At 29.4% G+C, this 27443-nt stretch overlaps 1 protein-coding gene and 1 long non-coding RNA gene across 2 annotated transcripts; both read right to left on the bottom strand.

Moving 5' to 3' along the window:
* Positions 1-10964: 10964 nt before the first annotated feature.
* On the bottom strand, positions 10965-12567 carry LOC128997206 (uncharacterized). Its single transcript, XR_008491106.1, has 2 exons — positions 12285-12567; positions 10965-11219 (listed from the first exon to the last, which is right to left on the bottom strand). It is a non-coding gene; the product is annotated as an uncharacterized LOC128997206 (long non-coding RNA).
* Positions 12568-16298: 3731 nt separating this feature from the next.
* Positions 16299-18513, bottom strand: LOC128997363 (protein Tob1-like). Its single transcript, XM_054423000.1, has 2 exons — positions 17846-18513; positions 16299-16731 (listed from the first exon to the last, which is right to left on the bottom strand). Exons 1-2 carry the CDS (start codon positions 18511-18513, stop codon positions 16299-16301), a joined length of 1101 nt encoding a protein of 366 aa, XP_054278975.1.
* Positions 18514-27443: the final 8930 nt, after the last annotated feature.

Below are 27443 nucleotides of genomic sequence, written 5' to 3'. Positions count from 1 at the left end.
ATTTTTAAGCTTGGTGTCGTTTAATAGGACATTTGAAATGCAAAAAAGTGTTCTGGATATTTTATTTTAAATTTAAATTTAAATAAAGTTAAGTTTTCTAAATGTGAATTAGACCAAGATAATTCTTTAATACCTTCACATACATACAAATTTTCTTAGGGTCCAATCAAAACAATCCATAGAGAAAAAAAAATATGTAAAGAATACGAAATGGTGGTTATCTGGTTAACGGAGTGATTTAGGAAAAAGGTACATTCTTGACTTTCCAATTATTTTGGACCAAGGAATCACTTTGTAAATTACGTTCCTACTTTATTTTAACACTCTTTAGATATAGTTGCTTGTATAAATTTGAACAGATTGTGATTTAGGACTCTGGAGACATCAAAACAAAAAGGGTTTATCAGACCAGTGCTCACGTTTTACCTTGAGACATTTTGTAATAACTTATTCTCTAAATTTGGAAATATTACTGCGTCATTAAAACTATAGCTACTAAATTCAAGTAAAATAAATATTATTACAATGTAAATATCTTTCAAGTTTTCCAGGAAAACAAGACTTTCATTGTTTCAAAGAAGGCTCTGTTTCTTTATAAAGCACCTCATGACTGTAAACTTGTTAAATTTAAATTATGAAAAGTTTCTTCATGTTTAACACAGTTATATTGCAATTTTAGTGGTGTTCTTTTTTCATAATAACCCATCTCAAGAGAGATAAAAAAAGAACAGTTCTTGTAGAATGAAATCTCCATTTTAAGCATGAGTCATGATAATTTAATAAGGACTGGCTTAGTAATGAATCATGGTACAGGAGCACGTAATATTTAAATAGTATTAATTTTATCCTTCAGTTATTCATTGATCCATAGTAATGTCATATAACCACATTTTGTTAAATAACAGCTCAAAAATAATAAACCACAATGTTTGATATTTGGGATTTACCTAAGAAACAGCATACATTACATTCAATAGAATGTCCACAATATCGAAGATTCAAGATTATTTATTTCAAGATTATTTATTTCAAGATTATTTATTTCCATTAAATGTACAATTATTGACATATTTTACCCAAAAGAAAAATATTGCTCACAAGAATGCCCGTTTGTGTGTGAGGAACAGTTCAAGGCACTAGTTTACGTTACTCTTCAAAAATATATAAACTAACAAAAAAATTATAATTATCAATAAAAAATTTAAAAAAAATAATTTAAACTCATTTTTAAAGTGTGCACTTAGTGTAAAAAATTATAAATACAAAAGTTACAAAGTTTGCAGTTAAAGAAAAATTCAATAACCTTAATTATAGAATGATTGAATGGAAATGGACGAAACTAGGCCAAAAACTTCCAAAACCTTTAGGTCTGCAGACAAATTAAATTATCATATCTTATGGAACGACAACCTAAAACAAAATTAGAAATAGACTGACACACCGAGATTAGAAATCCAGGAGAGTAGTTATGATAGGAGATGATTTTATGGAGAATTGAAATGTATATGAAAAATTTTCATGAAGATGTGTTTGTGTTGGTATTTTTGATTGGAGAGGTACCTGTGATTGAAAATTGAGGGTGGGGGTGGGTTATTGAAAGAGAGAGAGAGAATGAAAGAGAAAATGTAGGTGTAAGAAGGTAAATGAAAGAGAGAGGGATAGAGAATGTGTGGGGTGGTGGGTGTGATTAAGAGAGAGAGAGAGAGTGAATGAGAAAATGGGGAGGAAGATGGAGAGAGAGAATGTGGGTTGGGAGTGAGAGAGAGAGATAGATTGTAAGAGAAAATGTGGGAGGAAGAGGGGTATTGTAAGAGAGTGAGAGAGAGAGAGAGGGGAGATAGAGGAGTGAGAGGGTGAATGTTCATGATGATGATGATGATGTCATTGTTATTGCTATTGGTTCATGTGTGTGTGTGTGTGTGTGTGTGTGTGTGTGTTTTATTACTGCTTTATTCTGTATTACTTGGTATAGTTTATTATCAATTACTCTGTTATAGGTGTTGTACATTTTAATGGATAGTAGTATGTTTTTATAGTTTGTAAAATTAAAAGATTTGGGTAAATTCTTTAGTCGTGGTATGGTATCTTTCAATGTCCTGTACCCGTATGTTTTACTTCTTACTGTTACAAATTCTAGAATGGGATTATTAGGAGATGTATCTTTGAATTTACCTAAGAGAGTATTAGAAATGAAAGGTTGATCTTTTGTAAATGAAGTAGTATCAGTAGTGAATACTTGTATTGCAAATGAATCGTTGTCTGTGTATATTAAATTGAACGGTGGGAAGTACTTTTTCAAGTTATTGTAATACATGTGGTACATGTATCTCTTACTTAGATCTAGTATTGAAAATCCTACAGGTATGGGTTTCTTGCACTGGACCTTTTTCTTTTTCATGAATATTATATAATTGTTTTCATTTAGAATTAGTCTGTCTATGAACGTGGGTTGTTTTATTAAGTACATGAGTTTCTTAGTGTTGTTGTAGAGGAAGTATTTGTTTAGGTTTTCAGTTACCTTTTCTATTGACTTGCCATAGATTAAGTTTGATTGTAGTTTAAAGAAATTTGAGAGGGTTTTGTCATGTGAGTAGGTTGTTCGTAATTGGGTGTTTATGTCTATGTAGGGTTTTAACCAACATGATTGGTTAAATGAAATTACTCTATGGACTTTCTCTAGTATCATGCCCATTGACAGAGCTTGTTCTAAGGTCTTGTAATGAATCACGTAATGTTTTCTATCTTTAAAAGAAGATATTAATGTACCTGTTTTTTCATCGTGGTAAGGGCACAATGGATAGTCTATGTGATTGGTATTGTAAGGGTATTTTAAATCAACTTCTAGAATATAACCTGTACCATTATTATTATTGGTGATGGTGTTGTATATGTTAAATGTTGATGGTGAAATCCATTTGAAATTGTCAAGTGGAAGTGGTTCTGTTGACATTATAGTGGCATATAGACCTATTATATCATAAAAGTATATAAATGAATCTGGATCTGAGGCATTATAGTTTGGAAGAGTGTGGTGGTTTGATTTTGTATAGCTTTTAATTGCAGATGTATATCCACCTCTTATTCCTTTCATTATCATTTTATACATCTCTATGTCATGTAAAAGTTCTATTTGGACTTTAGTGACTTTGAGCATGATGTCAAAACAGTAAGAACCTATTGTCAGGTAGTGGAAGATATCAAGATTATAGTGTTCTAAACAGATTAATCGTATAGTTTCTAGTTTCTGGAATGGTATATCATCGGGGATGAATTGGAAGAAATCTAAAAACTTCATTGTCGTGTTTTTGATTTTTTTGGATATGCACAAGAACTTTTCTACCTGTCCCTTGAATGGGATGAATTTTATGTTTGCATTGACACTGGTGAAGTAGTTTAACAGTTCTATTCCAAAATCTTTAATTATTATAGGAACAAAGTATGGTAGACGATAGTTAAAGTTACACGTTGAATGGGTGTAACCTCTTACTTGTCCATTTATATGATTATGGTCAAGCACATAGTCATTGTCAAGAATATAACCACAGATGTGACAGGTGTCATTGATTTGTGGTTTGGGTGGATAACAGTTGGGAGGGATATTTCTTTTATATATCCTTCCTATTGATTCACATTCACTTTCTAATGATATCATGAATGTGGATATGTCTGGAAAGGTAAGTGTACGTATTATTTTACTTGATTCATCTATGATGTTGTATGTGAGACTAACTATTGAATATGTCCCTATACGATGAGTGAATGATGTATTTGGATTTGGTTCACAGGTATCCTCTTTGACTAACTCAGTTTTTATGTCACAGTAAATGACAAAGGGTATCTTCAACTGTTTGTGGTAATTTTTAAAGAACAGTTTAGTACCAGTTTTTGGTAGTGTGACAATTGGATCTGAGGGAGTTGTTATACAGACAATTTCATGATTCAGAAGATGGAGTTTCTTGTAGAAATGTTTGAAACACTGCCTACAAATGTACAGTCTAGATGATGTTTTCACTAATTGTTTACCTATGAATGCTTCAAAATTTCTTATCCACATGTAATGGTTACTGTACAATAGTATGTCTCGATGATCATGTTTTCTTTGTGGTGTCACTTTTAGGGGAATTATTTTTTTATTCTTACTGTCTAGTGTGTAGACATTAATTGAAATATTATTTGTACTTTCAAATACTTGTATCTCGTCAAGTTTAACAGGAAAGGAAATACACCATTTATAATGATTATTTATAGATACATATTTGAAGTAATTTGAAATATTATGGTAATCCTTTTTATAATCTGCTAATAATTTACCCATTATGGCTATTTTAAAGCAAATGTTGTTACTACAACATTTAGTTTTCATACTACTTGTACGAAAAGGATTTACAAGAGATTTCTTACCATTTATGAAAGAGGGTAGTTTAATTCTTTTGTAACAGTGTGATCCCCAAACTGGTTCATATCTGTTTATGCGAAGTTCAAGTTTAACTATCGTATAAATGGCCCAACCTGATCCACGTAGTTCTAAATTTGATTTTTCAAGTAATAATTTTTCTATATTATTTGTATATTGTTGATTTATATCAGTTAAACTGAAAACTGTAAGGTTTTGAGTTTTAAAACTCTTTATTTGTAACTCATCTTCAGATTTTGAAAACTTACATTCCAACAACATGTTGTATTTTATACTTCCATGAATTTGTTGATAGTGTTTTAGTTGATAAATTACATTATCTCTCAACCACTCCATATAAGTTTTAATACAAACAAAACCATTTGGATTGCCAGCTTTTAGAGTAACAAGTCTACATTTTGCTGCTGATTCAACTTCTATAAAATGGTTTTCAAATGTAGAGTCATGTTCATGCTGTATATCTAGTATAGGATCATAAAGAATTCCACACACTTCACATAGTAATGGCATGATTAAAAATAAAACTTATAATGACAAACATTGCATTAAATAGGTTTATTTATGAAAATTTAATTACTATATTTTTCATTTGTTATTCGAGTTAATACAAGACGAGTAGTGCAATCAGATATTGGTCTATTGAGTTTTAAATAAATATCATATATTTTATTATTTTCCAAATTAAACATATTTTGAATATTGTCATCTATTCTTAAACAGCCTAAACATTTGAAATCTTTATTATTCAAATGAAATGCAATTACATAGTTTTCTATGGTTTCTTTAACTTTTTCTGAAATAAAACCTTCTATATTCTTCTTTGTCTTCTTCATATGAACAGTTTAGATATCAATAGCATATTTATATACACTCAAATCAAATGTATGGTGAATCTTGAAAATTATCAAATGATTCTATTTCTTTTTTAAATTCTTCAAGTAAATATTTAGCATTCACTTCACTAATTTCTTCAAACTTTCTTTTTTTAGATGTTGTCGGTTGATCAATTCTCCAGTCTTCTATTGTTAAAAGGTTGTAGTGAGTGTCAATTATACTTGGGGCTTTTAATTCAAGTAAATCTTTAGAATGTTCTGTTAGAAACAGATTTATCTCTGCTCGAGGAAATTTATTGAGTAATAATAGAGCATGTGCATATGTTATTTCATATGCATTTTCAATATTAATACATTTAACATTTATATTATGTTTGATATAAATTAATTTTCCAAGTACCTCTTCAATATCTGATTTTTCTAAAATACTTTGAATAACATCATGATCATATTTATCTAAAACATCTTCAATTTTACTGAATTCTTCATCACTAGGTAAATTGTCTACAAAGAATAAGTTTAACCTCTGTGGAGTATCAACAGAATCTGACATTGTAATGAATGGTTATAGAAGCTCTAGGGATATTTATATGTAGCTTTATTTTAAATTTAAGTATATAAAAATGGAAATTATTTTTCTAAATGTTAATAGAAATATTATTGATGAACAAAATGAATAAAGTTACAAATAATATTTCTCTGAAGAATTGTTATGTTATGAAAACTGACCGTTGAGACTGTTGAGAGCCTAGACAATTGAATGGGTCATGGAAGTTAACAAGACTAATAAACTTAGATTAGAAACGCTGGAAACAACCACCATAGTAATATGATGTGAACATTGCCTTTCTATATCTTTTACACCATCCAACTTATAATCTTTTTTGGAAACCTTCCACACTATTAAAAAAGGTTTAGGAGAATAATTTAAATAGTATGGACTACAAGTAAATTATTATTGTTTTATGTTATTTATACAAAAATAGAATATTATCAGTAGGTGATGTTTGCAGAGGCATCCACAATATTAAACAGAGCCATCAGTGTTTCATTTATTGACCTTCACTATCAAACTTCATTAAATACCAAATGAACCCAGAAAAGAAAATCACATTTAACTAGTGGTTTATAGGGACATAAGTACCTAAAAAGTACAAATGTAAAACAAATTATTGTAAAATCTAAACAAAACTCAGAATCAAATTATGTGTATCAGGATGGATATCCAAGTACAATCTATCTTTTGCATGTAAAAAACAGTTTTTTGATTGTTTTTGTTTGTTTTTGTTAATGTTATTTACAATAACTGATCTAAATGACTTCAGAGGCTCATTAACTCTATTAAGACAACAAACATGTTTGTGAATAAATATTGGTTTACTAAGGTAGCTTTGGGGTCTTTTAGTTAATGATAATTATAAGGCTTCTCTGATTGAAATATTAAAAACTGTCTTTGTAAAATATAAAAAGGCAAATAAAGATGTGTTAAGATAAGCTTAGTTCTTGGTCAAAACTACTAAATTAGCACATCAACCTAGTTATTATTTCTAAGTTTATACTCTTTTTGTAAAGGTTTAACAAAATTAGTGTAAAGTAAAGGCATCCCATTGACCAACTTAACCTATATTTGTTTCCAATCAATATTTAAAACAACTACTATTAGCCTAGTGTAAGTTTATGTGGTAGTATTCCTCCTAAGGGTGCATTTGACTTTACATATTCTATTAAAAAAATAGCCTAATCAATACCTGATTACAAACTATTTCATGTCTGGTTAGGGTTCCATTACCTAGTTATCAAAAACAATCACATTTATGGTTAGTTTTAAGAAACGTAAACTACCTCTAGGTTTTACTATTATATATGGTACATTTGAACTTGCGATATTACTTACTTAATGAACAAATACCTATACAAAACTATTTCATATTTATTTCCAGATTATTTTCTAAGAGTGGCCAATGAGGTTATTCTACTTCATACAAAATATTGAAACACTACAATAAATCTCAAATATAAATGTTAGTACTGTAAATTAAAAAAAGTGTAGAATATATCTTTAATATATATGTTTTGAAATCAAAATAAAGGAGAAGTTTTCTATTTAATCTTATTTGAATGATTTATTATTTGGTCAATGTGGTTATTTCATGTTAAACAGAATTTTCAACACAGCAATAACCTTCAAATAGAATAAAAAACTTTGATATTTTTTAGTATTTTAAATTCAAATTTTTTTATTTATGTCATCACCTATGATTCTACTATTTATCATACTTAAATATACATGAGTTTGCTAATTGCAAATTATAACCTTCAACCTTCTAATCTGTAACTAAAAAGTTTTAGATAACATTATTCCTGATTTTATACAAGTATATTGCAGAATTTACTGGCAAATAAGTAATCCAAATAAATGTAATATATTGCTTACTTGTTTGCAAATTCTAACCTTTAACCTTTTAATCTGTAACTAAAAAGTCTTAGATAACATTATTCCTGATTTTATACAAGTATATAGTATATTGCAGAATTTACTGGCAAATAAGTAATCCAAATAAATGTAATATATTGCTTACTTGTTTAATGATAAAATCACAATCAGCTGTATTAAAGTAAACTAAAATCAGCAGCAAATGCCTTCTAATGTTATTCTTATGGAGAATATTTTATGTTATATCTAATTTTGTATCCACATTTTGAGAATTTTGCTGTTTTTCTTCGCTGTTACAGGAGACCTTTATTTTGAGCCCTCTCCTGTTGTTTTACAACTTACCAGTCACCAACAATTTTGACACAAAAATCGGCATCAATATATTACATGCAAAACCAAAGTGAAAGAAAATAAGTACTAAAAAGTTTAAATAGAAACATTGACCAATCACACGACAGATCACCTATTCATGAACAGGTACAAACTTATTACAACAAATCAGCAAGCAAGATACACACTATTAACACTTCCTTGTTTTGTTACAGAACCATGATGATGATGAAGAAGAAGAAAATTTGTAATGTTTCTAAATATTTTTAGAAGCATGTAAATATAAATTGTAGATGTATATATAGTAACATTAAAACATATTGTAAACCAAACAATGTGTATAATTATCCAGGGTATATCACTCAGTAGAGGTTATTTCATTTAGCAAGAGTTGATTATTACAGAGGTTATATAAGTTGACGGGAACCTACGTATAGAATATGTAAGGTTATGCAACTTGGCACGAAAATAAATTTAGACAACATAGGACACCAGGAGGCATGGCTGCCTAGGGGGAGGGGTGATCTCTAATTATTAGCTGGGGCCATGGCCTAGGGGAGGGGTACTCTCTGATTGGCTAGGAGGCGTGGCCTAGGGAGAGAGGTGAGGATAAAATGCTGCTCTCTGATTGGTGGCTTGAAGTACTGCTTTTCCTGTAACCCATGGGCTTTGCCCCATTTAACTTCTTAATTTTCAAGATGATCTCATTTGCATGGCTCAATCATGTCCTGATTGAAATTCTCATTCACCTTTAGGTTGGAGCTCGTTTGCTATACTCACTTACCTTCAGGTAAACTCATTCACTACACTAACTTGCTCCAGGTTGAAGTTTGTTTGCTACACTCATTCACCTTTTGGGTGCAAATTAGCTATTGTTATAAATGTAAAAGAAATAATAGTGCTGCCACCTATTGGTAATCTTTGTAACTTTAATGCTATTGAACATCATAGAATAGAACCAACTTGTTTAATTAAAACAGCTGTTAAGATTCATTTAACATGGGAAACTCCAGAACCATTGGGGCAGAGCCCACAGGTCGGAGGATAAAATCCTTTTTTAGTGAGTGTCTACTACTCAAAAGGAAGATGCCTGCCAAGTTTCAGGTTTCTATAGGTCTTATGGTTTCTGAGATTTCATGATGAGTGAGTGAAGGAATCAGTGGTATTTGAGCTTTATATATAGATTAATATATAAACTAGTGGCTTATAGAAACATAAGTCCTAGCACGACAAATTCAAACTGCACATGGATGTGTATACGCACCCGTAAGATTCAAGAGGTTAATGAGGTTAAATAAAAACTTCCCTGATAAATATTAAAAGGCAAATATAGGTGTTTTGAGATAAGCTTATTTCTTAATCAAAACCACTAGATTATTCCAGTTATCATTACTAAGTTTATACTCCTTTTGTTAAGATTTAACAAAATTAGTGTAAAGTAAAGGTATTCTATTGAACAAACTTAACCCTAGATTTGTTTCTGATCAATAAAAAAACTACTGTAAGTTTACATGGTGGTATTCCTCCTAAAGGTGTGATTGACTTTACATATTCTATTATAATATGCCTAATCATTGGCTGATCTCTACTTATTTTGCAACCGGTTAGGGTTTTATTACTCAGTCATAAAATCATAAAATGTCTTTTGCTCAACATCTTTGACATCCATATTTTTAGTTAGTTTTAAGAAACAGAAACTACCTCTAGGTTTTACTATTATACATGGATGCTCCCTTTACCACTGTACATGCTAGGCTATATTATCTGAACCTTTTTTGTTTAGAGCAAAAGAAAAGCTTCAAATCTCCTCCAAACAATATTGTTTTTTCACCCATTAGAGCTTGTTATAGTACTTACTTAATTGACAAATATATTTCTTATATGAACATATTCTATCTTTATTCCTAGGTTATTTGGTAAGACTAGTCATTGAGGTTATTTCACTTTATACAAATTATTGACTAAAGACTTTAATAAATCCCAAATTTAAAATGTTAGTAAATTTATAAAGAAAGTGTGAAATAAATCTTGAACATATGTTTTGAAATGAAAACAAATCAGAAGTTTTCTATTTAATCTTGAATCATTAATTATTTTACATAAATTTGAAAAGTTTCACAGTAAAATATTTTTTTCAATATTCTATAACATAGCCTATACAACTAAAAAGTCTTAAGAAATACATGGGGAGCAAATTTTGTTTATGTATAAGCTGTATAAGCCAAGTGGGACTGTAGATATATATGCCGATGCTTAGTTTGAAATCTGTGTATACTGTAATTTAAGACCTCAATTATAAAAATCAATCAGGTAGAAGAGCTAAACAAACTCAGAAAAGAAAACATACATTTTTAAATCATATACTAATTAACAAACTAATTCATAGCTGATATAGGGGTTACTATAATATTACATAATGTTTCCCAAGTAAACCTAGAACAAGCCTCCAAACATAACTTCAATTGTAAATTTAGTTAGATGGACTCATAGCAAACATGTTTATTTTATTATTCAAAATGGAACTGTCAATAAGTATCCTAATAAGATGTTTAAGTTATTAGTATATGATTCAGGCTAGTGTCATAATTTTATGCAAGTATCATTAGTCGGATCAACAATTAAATTGGTCAACTGATCAGCTGATTAGTTGGTGTTCAAAGTGGTTCAAAGCATTACAATTTTAATTCTTTTCTCTCAATACTTGAACCTCATTGGTCCGTTACCTGTGTGGATAGGAAAAAAACTATGCTGATGTGAAATGAAACTATGCTGATATGAAAGTAAACAGCTGTTAAGTGAAACTTTTTATTTACAACACCTTGTCTATAGCAAAGATAATAGAAAAATTATTATAGTTTTCTTGAAATAGCCCAAACACTGTATTCATGTGAAAGTTCATTTTTTTTAGGAAAAAATAAGTAAAAAGTAAATATGAAAAAGAAAATAGCTTAAACAAGAATAAGAATATTTATTTGTTTCTATTAAATGTACAATATATGAACAAAAATATTGTTAAAAAATGTTAGGTCTAGGACTTATCATGGTCATAATGTAGATCCACAGGTCTGTTCCTAGATATAATTCTTCTGGGTTACAAGTGGACAACTGGAGTCAAATAATCCAAGGGTTGAGTAGGTAGCAGTCGAGGAGAGATCAACAATCCGTAGAGCTTGGCAGGTTTCTCTTCATCCTGGTCCAGTACTATTTCCTGTACAACCCACAATGATTAGAGATGTACAAAAACAAGAAAATGGGTTTAAGTAGTTTTTTTTTTAAGTCTGAATCAATAGTAACAATGATCTTAGTCTTTGATAGTTTTTCAAATATCACTGTACTACCTAGGCCTAATCTCTGTGTATGAATCTCTTTATTTAATGAGAATATGTTTAGCTGAAAGTTAGGATTCAAATGTCCTATTAGCCTATAATCTTTGCTATTTAATCTATAGTGTCATTAGCAAAATAGTCTCTGAGTTCATAGTGGATTGAGTGAGCACAATACCAGATATACAGTTTAGGGTAGTGACTTAATTGACTACATATATAACATAATAAATCGATAAGCATAGAGCTGATTAAAATAATTGAATGTTTTTAGATCACTAACATATATTGTCCTAAACTGAGAAATTTTAGCCAGGTAAAATTTTAACCAAATAATGAATAAATGTTTCAAACGAATTTTTTAGTTCTACTATCTATATACCTATACCTATTTTATAAACCCTTAGCATTGGAACAATATAACATAAAAATGTTCCCATATGATTCTGTAGGGTACTGCAATTATTTAAGGTCTTTTAGGCCTTAGATTTACTTAATGTTAACAAACTCAAGACTTGCATATCCATTTTGGAATATAACATGTTCTTCAACATTTTTGAGAAACATAATAAAATTTATAAAATATCTAGTTTTACATTATCTTTCTTAGTTCCAAAAATAACCATCATCAGCATATTACAAGGCCTATCAAACTAAAACTATTTATTTTTATGTCATACGTGTCGTGTGTAAATGTTGTTTGTCGTGTAATGTGTTGTGAGAATAAAATTATTCAAGCAGATCTACATATTCCTGTAATAAAGTATTTGACAATGGCAGTTTGCTAAAACATGTAACACACTGATAAATATAATATAAAACCAAATATTTCTCGGGCTTCAACAATGAATTTTAATTTAATTTAGCTGCATATAAATGTCAACTTTAATTTAAATGGTTTAAACAAATACTATAAATAATTAAAATAACCAAGATAAATCTAAACTCACCCTGATTAAACAAATCACAAGCTAGGTGGTCTATAGAGAAGCAAAGACAAGAAGAAGTTTTTAGTCATCGAAATGAGAAGATCAAACAGGTTGATGGTTCCCAAAGAAGTTCCTGTTGACTCCAAAATAATACAGTATTAATGCTTAAGAAATATAACTTTGGATGTATGTTAATCATTTATTTATATGGGGTTGAGACCATGATAACTAAATTATACAATTTCAGATTATATAATTAAAACTCTTAAAATCTAATTGGTAATTAATAAAGAAGTTAAAATTAACCAATTTTTATATAAGTGGTATAGATTATAAGAGTTTTAATCATTGAATAATTTAATTATCCCGCCTTAATAGAGATATATTTTTTTCATTTAAAATGTATTTACTTTTAAAATTTGATTTTTAAATGTGTGATAAATATATCACATAAAAATATATTAGAAAATATTTTTATAAATTATAATCTATAAAAATATATATTAATATAAAATACAAAAATATATCTCTACCTCTCAGCATTAGCTTGTTATAGAGAGTATATAACATGCAACATGCAATATATAACAAGCATTAATAACTATACAGCTGTAGAATATACACCTTCAATCTGTAAAAGAATCAATACAATTAATATATAACAGTTATAATTTCATTAGTTTATGAATTGATACTTCTTTAATACCTGCAACAAATTTAGACAATATAATTATTATGAAATAAAAAAAAAACATTTGTGTATATTTTATATTTATGATAGAATAAGACTCCTTTATAAGCCAATTTCTTGTATAGCCTAAATTGGCTATTAGAAGTAGACCATACTTCTTCATCACCTGTAACAAAATGAGAAATATAAATATTGTGAATTGGAAAAAATATACTTAAAGTAGGCTACAGAATCTTTATTAAGTATTTTACTCTATTCTGCTTCCATTTCTAGGATATACTCATTTTTTGAAAATGAAAAGATTTTTGTATTTGGATAGAGGATGGAAATAGCTTTATTTCCTTTTGAAAGAATCCTATTTTCACCTAACACTTCAACATTTAGTTTATCTAAATGATTGTAGAATCTTTTAGTAGTTGTAATAAACACATTGTTTGTAAACATTTGAGATAGATTGGTAATTTTTCTGGAAAATGTTTTTTTACATTTATAACAAGCTTTGATAACATATTTTCTATGTAAAGAAATAATTTTAAAATCAATTCTTTTTGAATACTCTACAATATTTTTTTTTTCAATAAGTATTATGTATCTTACTAAAAACCCAGAATTAACCTTAAAAACTTTAAAGATTTGTTCAGTTTTAAAAGGGATGGTCACTGCAATAGTGTTGGCTATATTAGATTGGAACATTAACCCTAAGAATAGCTGCTTTCCTTTAATTGAACATAAATATTCTGGAGATTCAATTTGTTCAAATTGTAAATATGCAGTTGTGAAATTACTGAAATTTAGTCTGGGTATAATGTTGTTGTATTTTAGATAACACCACCAAAAATACGAATCTTTGATCAATTTTACTTTCCTAAATGGAAGCATTTGAAATATAATATAGAAAATTTCGATTGGTAATTTTTTAAATAAGGTGATATCCATTATAGATTCTTAAGATTTGTGAATACAAGTGAAAAATTTGAATTTCAGTGTAATTCTCCTGAGATCTTTTAGTTTAATATCTGAATTCCTTAGAAGTCGAAGAACTGATTTAAATTTACAATATAATTGTGGTAGAAGATTATCTTTTGTATTTAAGATATTAAAAACTCTAGCTATATTTGGATTAGATCTTGTTTTAATTTTTACAAGAACGATCAAATATTTACTTTTATTTTCAATATTTTTAACAAGTTCTTTAATAATTCTATGAATTAACTTGGTCTTAGTCTTGAAAGATCTAATGTATCTTTTTTTTAATTTTATCTTTTTCTTTTTTAATAATAAAGGTTTGAACATGAGTAAGATCAAAATGAAAAGGGTACTTACCAATGTACTAGTCTGAACACTGCTATGTTGTGGTTAGGATAGGATAGGAGTGTGGTTTATACATACCCATCCCACTAATTTGGATAGAGGCATGGTAGGAGAATATGGGCGTGGTTTATACTTGACTAATTTGACAAAGTATAGAGGGATAGAACAAAAGATGAAATATATATTTTTAGTTTTGAATTATAAACAAATTAGTATTATGATTAATAGTATTAAGTGTTTAAAATATATTTGCCATTTTTTATGTTTTTAGCAAAATTTAAAAATATTTTAAATCCAATTTTCATTAATATCTTAAATTTAAAAGAAGTGTAACTATTATCAGGCCTCTAGGAGAATTAGAAAAAATAAACTAATAGATTTATAAATCATAAATTATTAACAATGCTAAAGATTAAGATGTTAAAGTTTATATTTATAAAAACCTTATCTATGAATTCAAAATGGTATAAGAATTAAATTTTTGTATGTTTAGTTTTAAAGTCATTAAAAAAATTTAAATTGTAATAAACTGCTCTATCTCATGGTAATCTATTCATTGAAAATTATTAAAGAACTTATTGACTTTGAATTTAAGTTAAACATTTATGAACTATTTGAGATTTCCCGGACTTTTAGTAAGGATCAATGGGATAAAGGATTGGATGATTTATATCATAAAACCCACTCCAAAATCCTTTCCTTGTTTGTGCTAAAATATTGGTTAGAAAAAGAAGTTTCCTTAAGTTTTCCTGTAAATTTTTTTCTTTCTTCATTTTATGGTATGTTATTGTCATAATATCTATCATATTTTCATCCATTGAATCTCAAATTATCTAAAACAAAAGAAAATAAATTCTATAAATAATTACAAAAAATTTGGATTGTAACAATCTATATTTTTACTTTGTTTAGATTTATATATTTATTTGTTTACTTTAAAACTCTTGAGTGTGTTTTCCTCCATACTTGTAGTTTTTGTTAATATAAATATATATAGTGGATTTGGTAGTATCTAGCTCTACACTTCATACACCTTATCCTGGGAAGTCCCTAAGCTATTTTTACTCCTAAATTTCTCCTCATTGTAGAATAAAACTCAACATGTACCTACTCCTGTTTTAAAGGACCTTGTTTGTTTGTTTGACCTTTATGGACTCCAAAACTGCTTGAAAGATTGTAATGAAACTTTCAGGCATTATTAAGTATTATTTAAGGATGTTTTTTGAGAAGTTTGGTGCAGATCTATCAAAAGGGCTCTGCCTTAGTAGCTTTGGAGTTTCCCATGTTAATCTTATGATTTTTATATTTTAAAAGAATTAATAAATCTCAGTAGCTATTTCAATTAAACAAATTAGTTCTTTTTATGATGTTTAATAGCATTAAAAAGTTAATAGGTTTACCAACAGGGTGCAACACTATTATTTTTTTATATTTATGACAATAGCTAATTTCTAACAAAATGTGAGTGAATGTACTGAATGAATTTTAACCTGGAGGCAAGTTAGCATAGCAAACAAGCTAATCTAAAGGCAAGTGAGTACAGCAAATGAGCTTAAACCTTAAGGTGAGTAAGCATAGCAAATGAATTTAAACCAAGATGGGATTGAGCCATGCAAATGTGCTCATCTTGAATATAAATAAGCATTGACATAAAACCACATTAGGACAGGACAACAATTAGCAAGTATTACAGGTGTTACTTTAAAACAAATAACAATCATAATTTTTGATGACTTTAAAAGATTCGACTCAAAGATTATGGAAATACTTAAGATGTGATGGATTGATATAATCAACATTTCTTGTAAAAATCTTATAATTTTTCAAAAGCTAATCTTGTTTTTTAGTGTTTTCTACAAATAGCCTTACTCATAGTTGCATTAGGTTGTCCACAGTAATGATTTAAAAAAATATATTATTTTCTATTTCTTTAAATATGAAACTTTAAAGGGTCACACTCTTTAATTATTTCCCTGAAAAGATAGTTTCTACAACATTATAGATTTAAAAAGACTAGAGGAATTACTGTTTTTTTAGAACTGGGGCTGTGAGAGAGGTCCAGAGGTGGAGCCTGGCACTGACCTGTAGTACTGAGATTTGGGTTCTAGATAGGATGAGGGGAACTTGGGACAATATAGATCTGACAAATGAGGGTAGTAGTCTAACTGTGGGTTGTATTCAGCCCTTGAATGGGTGACAGCTGAGTAATGGGCAGGGGAGAGATTTTGGGCACTTAGAGATGTGAGTTCAACATAGAGTTGTTTCTGTATGGCTTTCTGCATAAGGTAGAGATTTAAAATATGAGAGTGGTAGTCTAACTGTGGGTTGTATTCAGCCCTTGAATGGGTAGTAGCTGAGTAATGGGCAGGGGAGAGATTTTGGGCACTTAGAGATGTGGGTACGACATGGAGTTGTTTCTGCATGGCTTTTTGCTTGATGTAGTTGGAGAACTCCATGGGTGACATCCTGCAATGAGATATGAGATTAGTATTGGTAAGTGATATTGGTGTGGGAAATTGGAGTAGACAATAGAATATGAAGAGGTTTTGGACAAATACATTGCATCAAGATAGATTGGTTGATGATTTGGAAAACACTGAAGAGGAGAAAGTTAGAAGGGTTTCTATTTTCAAGAACTGCATTAGCAAAAAATAGTCATTGAATAGTAAATGGAATATTGTGTATTGTAGAGAAATGGATATAGTTTGGCCGCTTAAAAAACAACCTGCATGCTAAAGCTAAACTAATGCTGGAGGAGGTCACTTTCTAAGCGGCTGAACTATAGTTTGAAAATATACTAGAAAACTTACATGAAACATTATAGAAATATTATCTAGATGGGATGAATTTGCTGAGATAACATGGACATAAACATACTTCTGAAGAAATCTGTTTTAAGGAAGTTATATTTATTTTTATTATAGAGTAGATAAAATTATAAGTTTTTGTGGAGCTGCATCCATTGAGGAAAAAGAAGAGTTCTAAATATGATTTATCAGTGACAAATAAGAGCTTATAGTTGATTTTATTAGAGACAAGTAACTTTTGATTCTAGATTGAGAGGTTGTCTAGTCAAAGTTTATTGGCTGCATATAAAGTTACAGTATAATAAAACCTTTATTCTATCAATCCTAAATTGATTTAGAAACTCTTGTTTAGTTACTTTTGACATAGAATGATGAATTTCAAATTATAAAATAGATGTTCTAGGTTATGTCTTTTTAATATTTTATCTGTGAATATAGACAATATCAACTTGTGGTTTGACCTTTGAGTTGTATCAATAGTTAAAGATGGAATTGGACTAGCCAATTATTATACATAAGTGATTCTAGACCACTAAGAACTATCAACAACAAATATAAAAGACCATTAAGTCATTGGTCATTTAATAAACAACTTTTAGTTAGTGTAAATAAATTTGAAGAAAACTATACCCACCAAAGAAGATAGAATGTACCAAGCTTATCACTGGTTTTTGTACAATCTTTTTAAGTGGCAAAGATATCAAAGAACAAGGATCTAGGTTAGATTTCATTTATATAAAGTTACTAACTGAAGTAAGATGATGTTACTTTACCTGTTAGTCATCTTGCTGTTGGTTTTAGGTTTGGTGCTGCCAAACTTGGTCTGGGCAAAGGTGGTGTAGGTGAAAGTGAGTGGCTGGGTAGGCCAGGTCATGAAGGATGGTGCTAAGCTGAGCAATGTCTTAGGAGGTGCTAAGGATGTAGAAGTAGAGGATACTGCACTCATGGGATGTGGCAATGCTGGCTTGTGAGGTGATAGACTCATGTTGGCTAGTCCCATACTAACTGTATTGATAGGTTTGAAACATTGAGCCTCTGGGTTAAGAGTCTTGTTGACCTCTCTGTTGGCAAAGTTGTCTTTATGGATGTTGGTAGCCTCACTGAAGAGTACCTTGACCACCCCCTTCTCGCTGATCCTGTAGCTAACCTCACCAGGGTCCACCCAAATCATCAGCTCCTGAGGGAGGTTCTCTAAGATGTCCTGGAAAAGTACCCCACTCTTCCTTACAGCTTGCTCCAGCACAGGGTCAATTAAGTTCCCAGTCTTGAGACACCTGAAGGCTGACCCCTTAAATGGCTTCTCCGGGTACCAGTGACCATTGAATTTTTCCTTTAATACTTTCTCTAACTCCTCACCAAAGATGTTGACTTGCCGCCTTGGTACCTTGTTGTACAGGTAGGAGATGATGAAGTTTATTGCAACTTGGACTTCAATGTGCATTGTTGTTTGTTTCTATGTATCACTGAAAGGGGGTAGGCATGAACTTGTACTCACAATAGAATGTGTCCAGCAGTTATTACCAAATTACCTGTCTTAGAAACATGGACAAGTTAATTCAGCAACCTACATTGTCATAAAATATATAATACAATACATACACGATGCATGTGTGGTAGTATTCTATTCAATAATAGAGAAAAATTTGAATTAATTTTGACACTTTCAATCAACAAAATAAACTATTACAGTATCCTCAAAATATTAATGAAAAATATCTTATAATATTTGTCAGTATCTTGTTTTAATTTTTTACTGACCAACATGCAGTGCTGACAGTTTTAATTGTAATGATGAAAATGAGTCTCCATAAAATATTGATATGAGTTTTTTTATTTTATATCCGAAATTTTCTAAACAAGTGTTATAGCTTGATTTGTTTAAACCCAGTTAAAAAATGAAATTAAGTTTAAACACAAACTAGACTAAGACATAGTTGAAAGGAATCCTTATACAGTAAACAGTATATTAATATTGATTTTTGTTTTAAAATTGACTAAGTTTTATAGTTAGAATATACTAAAAATGGTATCACGAAAGAACAAACATTTATTTGAAAAGAACACCAAGAGGTATTTCCTTGAATCCTAAAATATTTGTAAACATATCTTAACATATGTTATTGCATATACTTTTTTAGAAATATCAAACTAACTTCATTTAAAAACTAAATGTGTTTGAATCCACCTAGTTTAAAACAAATCACCACTCACAATCACAAATAAATCTTAAAATCCACTCTCAGCACAAACACTTCATGTTAAAAGCCACCAAATCAGTTTAACTTTTAACTTAACATTAAGTTTAATGAGTACCTAGGCTTGTTGCTACAGGGAGGGTAAAAAAGTGTGTTTTTAGTTATATATTAATTACTTAGTATCAAATAAATAAATGTATCAAGTTTGATCAAAATATATCCATAAACAAACAAACTACAACATTTTATAATATTGTCCATAAGAATGACATAGGTATTTTAAAATAACATTTTTTTTAATTTTCTCCATAACCAATAATTTTACAAAAACATTTTAATATACTAAATTATTTGTTTTTTTAAACTCTTTAAAAAGGTCTAGAGAAAAATTAGGAAATTTTATGTTTAGAGGGTTAAAAATTAGAAAACCCTATTTTTACTCCATAAAACCCCGTTCCCATGGTCCCATCATGCTGGTTAACAAACTTGTTCAAGTTTATCCTGCCTTATACCTTCAAACCAAATTTCATCAAAATCAGACAAAAATTACTAAAGTTATTGTGTTCATGGACACACATATATATATCTATATAAATTTGAACAAATTATGTTTTTGACCTCTGGTAACCTCAAAATCAAAAAAGTAAATCAGTCCTGGACCTAGGTCTTACCATGCCACCTATGATAATAACTACTTCCCTATAGAGAAATTCACTAAAAACAAAGTTGAATAAATCATGACTTTGATGGGGAAGGTCAGAAATGTGTGTAAAAATAGAGAATACAAAACATCTTTATTCTAGGGAATAAAATTATTAAAGGAATGTTTTGGAAATACAAAACTCATATAATGATATAATGTTTTTTTTATTTATGAAGAATTACAGTTATAACAATACATACAGTCCAACCTTGGTATAAACAATCTGAAGAAACCAAACTGAATAGGATTTTAAATACAAGGTGTTTGTCCATCCTACATATGGGAATTGAGTAGTTAATTAAAACTATATGAATGAATGAATGAATGAATTATTTTTTTATTCCAACAAATTATTTACAGAATATGTACATAAATATTTAAAAGAAGAAGAAAACATAAGTGAATTTAAAAGAATAAAATAAAATTAACCTTTACATTACATCTATGTTAAAAAAAAGCATACATGTTAATAGGGAATAAGCTGACATGGGCAGCAAGCCTGTGCATCAACTGTAGTTACGTCCAAACATAACATTTTTTATCAAATACAATAAATAAATAAATGACAGGAGATATGATGAGGTGAAAATATAATGTAAATGGAGTTACAAGAAAAAATTGTGAGATGAATGGCTATGTGAAAAAATATTCGGTGGCATAACTAAGTTTAAATAAAAATAAATGAAATGTAATAGTGACAGGAAATCTACGGCTTTCAAAGTGTTTCTAGAAGGGTGGGGCATATAATAAATGTATATAATATATAAGTATATAATAGCAATACAATACTATACAATAATAATAAGAGTATATAAAATATGTATATAATATAATAATAAATGTATAATTTTATTGTAGCCTACAGCAGAAAGAGTAATTATTATCAATTGAGAAGTGTATAGGCCTAGTCAATGGTATCACCTTCCATTTCATACCTGCCTCTTCCATAACCAATATCACCACAATACAATTACTCATACACAATTTCCAGTAGGTCTAAATAAAAACTCCCTAAAATAAAATGATAATATCCAATTAAATTCACAGTACACATATAACATTGGTTTTTCCATACATCATTAAACAAATTGTCTACACATATTCTTGATATCAATTTCACTACATCAATTGTTAAATAAATAAGTGTAAACAAAGAAAAGTAAAAACAACAACATATAGTTTGTTTTTAAACAGCTAAGTCAAAAATAAAATAATATTTGTTTAAAAAAAGAACTGTTCATGTTGAAGGAATTTAAAAGGAAAACATGCTAGTAAGCTAGTGACATAATTGTTTATGTTGATTATCCATACTGTTATCAGTTCTAATATCCTTGATAGTCAAACCATCCTCATTGAGTTGAAATAAAAGTGATATTTTGCCTACATCAGTGCATCCAAACATAACCACAACTAAACACACACCAAACAACTTTTTAGATTTCATAAAATAATAATTAGTCTGATTATTGCAGTATCCTAGGTCTTGTTCAATCTATGTCATTCATCTGTATATCTTTAGCTAAAACCCATCTGAGGTTGTGGTTGTAATTTAAAATCGTATTCCTGAGGGTTCTTGATCTCAGCATTAAAATATTAATTACTGGTATTGCAAACAAAATGCTATACCAAAATGAATTAAACATGTAAAAATTGTAACTTTCTTACTCATTCCTTAAAAAGTTGAGCAGTAAAATAATTTGCATATCCTTTTTTTATGACTTGTGTACAGAGCCTTGACTTAAAACAAATCAAAGATAGCTTTAAAAAATATTTTGAACATCCTAGTATTTTACTATTAATTAATTTATCATCCTCTTACTGAAGAATTGAATGTATCAATGATCAGCATTACACATAGTATAAATAAGTCAACCCTTAGTATGTCTTTTCATTTTTATCCAAATGTTGAATTTGTGTTACAAATACTGAATGTTTACAGCTGTTATGTTAAGCAAATTATATCATACTATAAGCTAGTTTAGAATGTTAGCGTCAGTTAGTTGTTAGACTTTTCAAAAATTAAAACATAATTTCTAAAATACTTGGACTCTAAACTAAAATTATAGTAAACAAATTAAATGTTGATATGTCTTCATATATGTATGCATTAACATTTTGATAAGAGATAATGTTGATAAATATTTCCTCCATGAAAAGAAACAGGCCCACCTGTGAGTCTAAAGAAAACTTCAGATTAAAAAAGATTTGAATCCTATTCTTATTTCAAATGATTAATATTTATCCAAAGGAAGTACATTAAAAATGTTTTAAATTAAAATCAAAAAATTTTCCTGAAAATATACATAATACATTCTATATGGTACATAAAAAATTAGAATACAAATTACATACTTATGAAAAATAACTAGAAACAATTTACATTACCATATGTGCATAATAATTGTACTCTTTATTTGTGTTCATTTTCAAAGATTAAAAACCCCTAACTAAAAATATTTTTACCCAGTGAAATTAAAACTGTGTTTTATTGACCTTGGTGTAGGTTATAAACTATAAGTTTAAAATCACAGCATACTTTAACCCACCTAAAACCTAACCAAACACTATATTGTATAGCAATAAACCACATAAAGAACAAAACAAAGCAGTATAAAGTTGTGTAAGCAACTGTTTGTGATAGGTTAGTAGGCTACAGTATTACTTTAAATCACAACAGAGGAATGTTGATACTGTAATAATCATCAACTGTAGCATTGGTATTGCCTTAGTGTAAACAAATCGTACTAAAAACAATAAAAATATTAGATAAGTTGTTATACAGTAGAACCTTGATAACAAGACTCTCATGGGGATTACAAAATAAGTCTGGTTATCAAGGTTAACTTCTTATTGAGGTTTGCAATAATATTTGTTTAAAGGTAAAATAAATTCAAGGGGATTTAAAAAATACACTTGTTATCAAGAGTGACATGTTATTTAGGGTCTTCTTATCGAGGTTCCACTGTAAAAGTCTATAATCATAGCCAAATAAAAGATAATAAAAAATAAAAACACTTGTAAAAGGAATACTAAGAATACTTTGTTCTTTTTTGTTTTATTTATTTTCTTTCTCAGGTTTCTCTTCATCCATAACAATGTTGACTCTGAGAACTGCCTCACTTATGAATCAATTGGTGGTTTTTTAAATATCTTTTTGTTTTAAAAGATTTTTGACATACTTGGCACTTGAAAGATCTTTCTTCTGAATGAAGAAGTGTATGTGTTTTTACGGTCTCAGATCTTGTGAAGCAATTTCTACATATAGGACACATATATGGTTTTATTCCCATGTGGGACATAACATGTCTTCGTATACAGGACTTTCTTTTAAATTTTTTTTTACAAGAATCACACTCATAGGGTCTTTTGTTATTATGTACAACCAAATGGCTCTTTAAATCTTCTTTTGTTTTGAATTCTTTTTTACAAGTAGAGCATTTGTAAAGTCTCTCTTCTAAATGTAAAAGAGTATGTTTCTTTAGGGAATAGTTATGAGCAAATGACTTGCCACATTTAGTGCACTGATGTGTTTTTTCTCCCATGTGTGTCAAAATGTGTCTTTGTATGTCACTTTTTTTTTATATATCTTTTTACAACAGTCACACTCGTAGAGTCTTTTGTTGTTATGTACAACCAAATGGTTCTTCAAATTGTCTTTTGTTTTGAATTCTTTTTTACAAGTAGAGCATTTGTAAAGACTCTCTTCTAAATGTAAAAGAGTATGTTTCTTTAGGGAATAGTTATGAGCAAATGACTTGCCACATTTAAGGCACTTATGTGCTTTTTCTTTTGTGTGTTTTATTAAATGTCTTTTCATTTGACTTTTGTAACGAAAACATTTGTTACATTTTTTACATTTATGGGTCTTCATTTGCATATGGTTTTGGAGTTGAATGGATTTCCCACATATAAGAGACTTTCTAGAGTGTATCAACAAATGTCTCTTAACTTCGTTTAGTCGAAAAAATTTTTGTTTACATTTCAAGCATTGAAATTGCTTCTCGTTAGTATGTATTAATATATGATTTTTCATTGTAGATCTAGTTGAATAATTTTGTCCACATATTGGACATTTGAAGACATTTTTGTTTTTTTTGTTTTTCATTATTATGACAGTGAATCTGCAACATAAGCAGTACTTTATCAACATTTAAAAAATTATAGGGAATTGTATGTATTTAAATAGTAATTTTGTTTTTAAGACTTGTTAAATATACAGAAGTTACATGATAGGTTATATATCTCTCATTCAATATTGAATCTTCATGTTATCAAATATTCCTATGTATATTAGAATTTAACAATATGAAGGCTGTAAGGGAAAAACCAACATAGTCAAAATTTTTGTAGAATGAGATATCAATGGCAATGGACTCGTTCAGGTCCATATTTTATAGTGACAAAGTATCTTAGGGAATAACAAACAGAGTCAAGAGTTATTTAGTGTTTTATTTTCAGTATGCCAGGGAAGAAACAACATTGTCAATTCAAAACTAGGGAAAACCTAACAGAGTCTAGCAAACTGCTTCTAGTGCTGTCTTATAACGGTAAATTCAACTAGTTAGCCTAAGGTGCTTGCTCAGTGTACACTGATTCAGTTTTGTTGAGTAAGGTTTATTAAAGGTAATTATTTGAGATTATGTTGATGTTATATTTATGACAAAGTAAATTTCTTATTAAAACCAATATAATTTTAATAATTTTACCAAAAATATTCAAATTACCTGAACATTCTCAACATAGTTTTTTTTGTTTAAGTTACTTTTGACTAAATATAGTAATTGAAAAGATGTTTAAATGTTTAAGCAGATTATAAAGTGTTAAATAATGTTTTTGGTCAGAGTTAAAATGATTGAGTTTTGTTTTCAGCCTTCTCAATTAAATGAGAAGAGTAATAGAATAAAATAATTTCTAGTTTACTATATTAACTATAAAGATACCTATACATGGAAATTATTTTATGTAAAAATAGTTTGTATTAATCATTGATGTATAATATTTCTGCTGAAATCTGTGTAAATTTTCATTAGTAGATTTTCCTATACAGGGAAAAATCCAACAGTCATGTAATTTTTGTATTAAATTAATTATAGTTATTTACAGGAGAGATACTAAACAGTGGAAATTAATATACAGATACAGGATGAGTTAATAAATCTATTTCAGTTTTCACTATGTTGATTTTTCTCTTGCAGCCTTCATATATTTGAGGGATTAATTTTTTTACTAAAAATGTGACAGTAATTTTCTTCATAGTAGAGATCATTGATATACAATAGGAATAAAACAGGAGAAATGAACCATCCTTGGGGGACCCTGCACTGAGAAAACATATAGGACAATGAGATCAGACCTGAGAAACTATTTATGAAGACTTTTTGATAATGGCCAGACAAAGCTATTGTCAAGAGCATTTTGGTCTTGTTTTGAGGTTGTGATTGAAAGGCATGGGAAATCTTCACAAAAACAAAGGCTTAAGGTACCTAACTTAGTTAAAAAAAATAAATATCCCAAATAATCTTACTAAACAAATAATTTCAAAAAATCTAGTGTAAGCACTTAAAATCTATTGGGTCTAAAAGAGAAATAACAATGGATGTGGTATTGACAATTTAGATACAGCTGTTTCAGTCTGGTTGATGAAGAGTGGTATAGTTGGAGGGGGGATTCAGTGCAAGGAGTGAGCAACAATGATACAATTGTTTCTCAACAATGAAGGGGGAGTGTTAGGAGAGAACAATGACGTCATGAGGACATAGTGACAAGTGGTTTGGCCTTGAGTGTTTCTAGCCCAGTCAATGAAGATATAAATAACTCCGCCATAGCAAACCTAAGTGACAAGTGGTTTGGCCTTGAGTGTTTCTAGCCCAGTCAATGAGAATGAAGATATAAATAACTCCACCATAGCAAACCTACCAACTACACGAATTTCCATTTGTTTAATTTGTATTTTAATTAAATCTATTCAAACAACATTAGGTTTAACCATCGATGTATAATACTCTACTGGATAGCACGCTGTGTGATGGAAAAACGGTCTGTGCCCGCCAATCGAATTGGCAGGATACCGAGGCGGACAGGCCGAATGAACCTCTGTCTTTTACACAAACATACCTTCACTCAACCTGCCCTGCTTCACTTATTTACCAACGTAAAAATTTTAAAATTTTATTTTTATTTTCTGGGAAAGACAGTGCTTCTTACTGTATAGTTTGTTTTAACCTAAACATATTTTTATAATTTATTTAGGAAAATTAAAACTGATAATTGTTTTTTAACACAACTAAAAACATGAAAAATGTAGTAAGCGAGGAACTTTTTTATTTTTTGGTCAGGAAAAAAATTCCTGCGGCAAAGTTTTAGATTTAAGTATGAATTTTATTTTTTAATCGAAGCTTTTTTTGATACGGAGTTTGCTTGTATCATTTTTAAGCGATTAAAAATAGGCATACGATTGCTAGGAGCTCGGCCGGCTACTGTCAGGGAAATAAATATGTGCATTCAAGTTTGAGCCTAAATATCTCTTAGATGAATTATTCAAGTTTGTTGAAACAAAAATGAAATATAAACTGGTTTAAATACATTTTATGTGGTAACAACGAAAAAAAATCCGTTTACCAGAAAAATTTATATAGTTGAAAGATGAACCATGCCCTCGTGCCTGCACCCAGACTAACGAAATGGAAGCGTGATCCATGCGCAGGCCCGAGGAGCGGCTCACAAAACTTTACTTAACAAAATGAGAACCATGGATGGAGGTTCAAGAACAACACGCCATTTGAGAGAAACGAGCTGTAATTAACCATTTAAAAGAAAACACAACAACAATAATCAACAACAATACATGAATTAAATACTCTCAATAAACCTTAAATAAATTTAGGTACCCGTTTAAGCTGCTGACTTACAATAATTTATTTTAATCATTCAGAAAATCAGAAGGATTTAGTAAAAATTTAACATTTAATAAAAGGAAATTACCAAAATTAACAAACTATAACAATAATAAAATATGATGACTCTTTTAATAAATATCTGAAAAGTTAACAATTAACTAGGGGCCCCAAAAATTAAATACAGTGGAGAGATTTTAAAATCGGATGATTAGGCAACAGTAGAATAAAATTTGAAATAAATAACAATAGGCTGCTGTGCTTATAAATAGTCAACAAATGTTAAAAATCTTAAAGTCCATTCGGCAACAGCAATATATATAACAATTAGATAAATAACAATTAGTCGGTAACTTGCGGTAACAGTCTTCAAGAGTGTGACACCGGAGGGCCATGAAGCTGGGCGGACAGCACCGGAGGAGAGAAGAGGCAGGGCGGAGAGGGGGCCAATATGCAGCGCCAGCCTAGTCGCAACATTCCTCTCCGCTGAAGATGGTCAGTCATTTTCCTCCTCACGGGCCCCAAAAGGCGCGCGGGGCGTACTAAAGTTACTCCATAAAGAAAGTTCTCACAAACGGCC

This window comes from Macrosteles quadrilineatus, unplaced genomic scaffold (genome assembly GCF_028750875.1).
Source record: "Macrosteles quadrilineatus isolate MER2022 unplaced genomic scaffold, UCM_ALF_1.0 Scaffold_6__1_contigs__length_79288215, whole genome shotgun sequence".
Taxonomy (NCBI): domain Eukaryota; kingdom Metazoa; phylum Arthropoda; class Insecta; order Hemiptera; family Cicadellidae; genus Macrosteles; species Macrosteles quadrilineatus.
The sequence above is the reverse complement of the archived record's forward strand: the minus strand, read 5'-3'. Positions and strand labels throughout refer to the sequence as shown.

Coding starts and splice junctions, on each gene's coding strand:
- LOC128997363 (XM_054423000.1), bottom strand. CDS start 18,513: ATGCACATTGAAGTCCAAGTTGCAATAAACTTCATCATCTCCTACCTG. Junction 16,732..17,845: donor AACAGCAAGATGACTAACAG/GTAAAGTAACAT, acceptor ATCTCATTGCAG/GATGTCACCCATGGAGTTCT.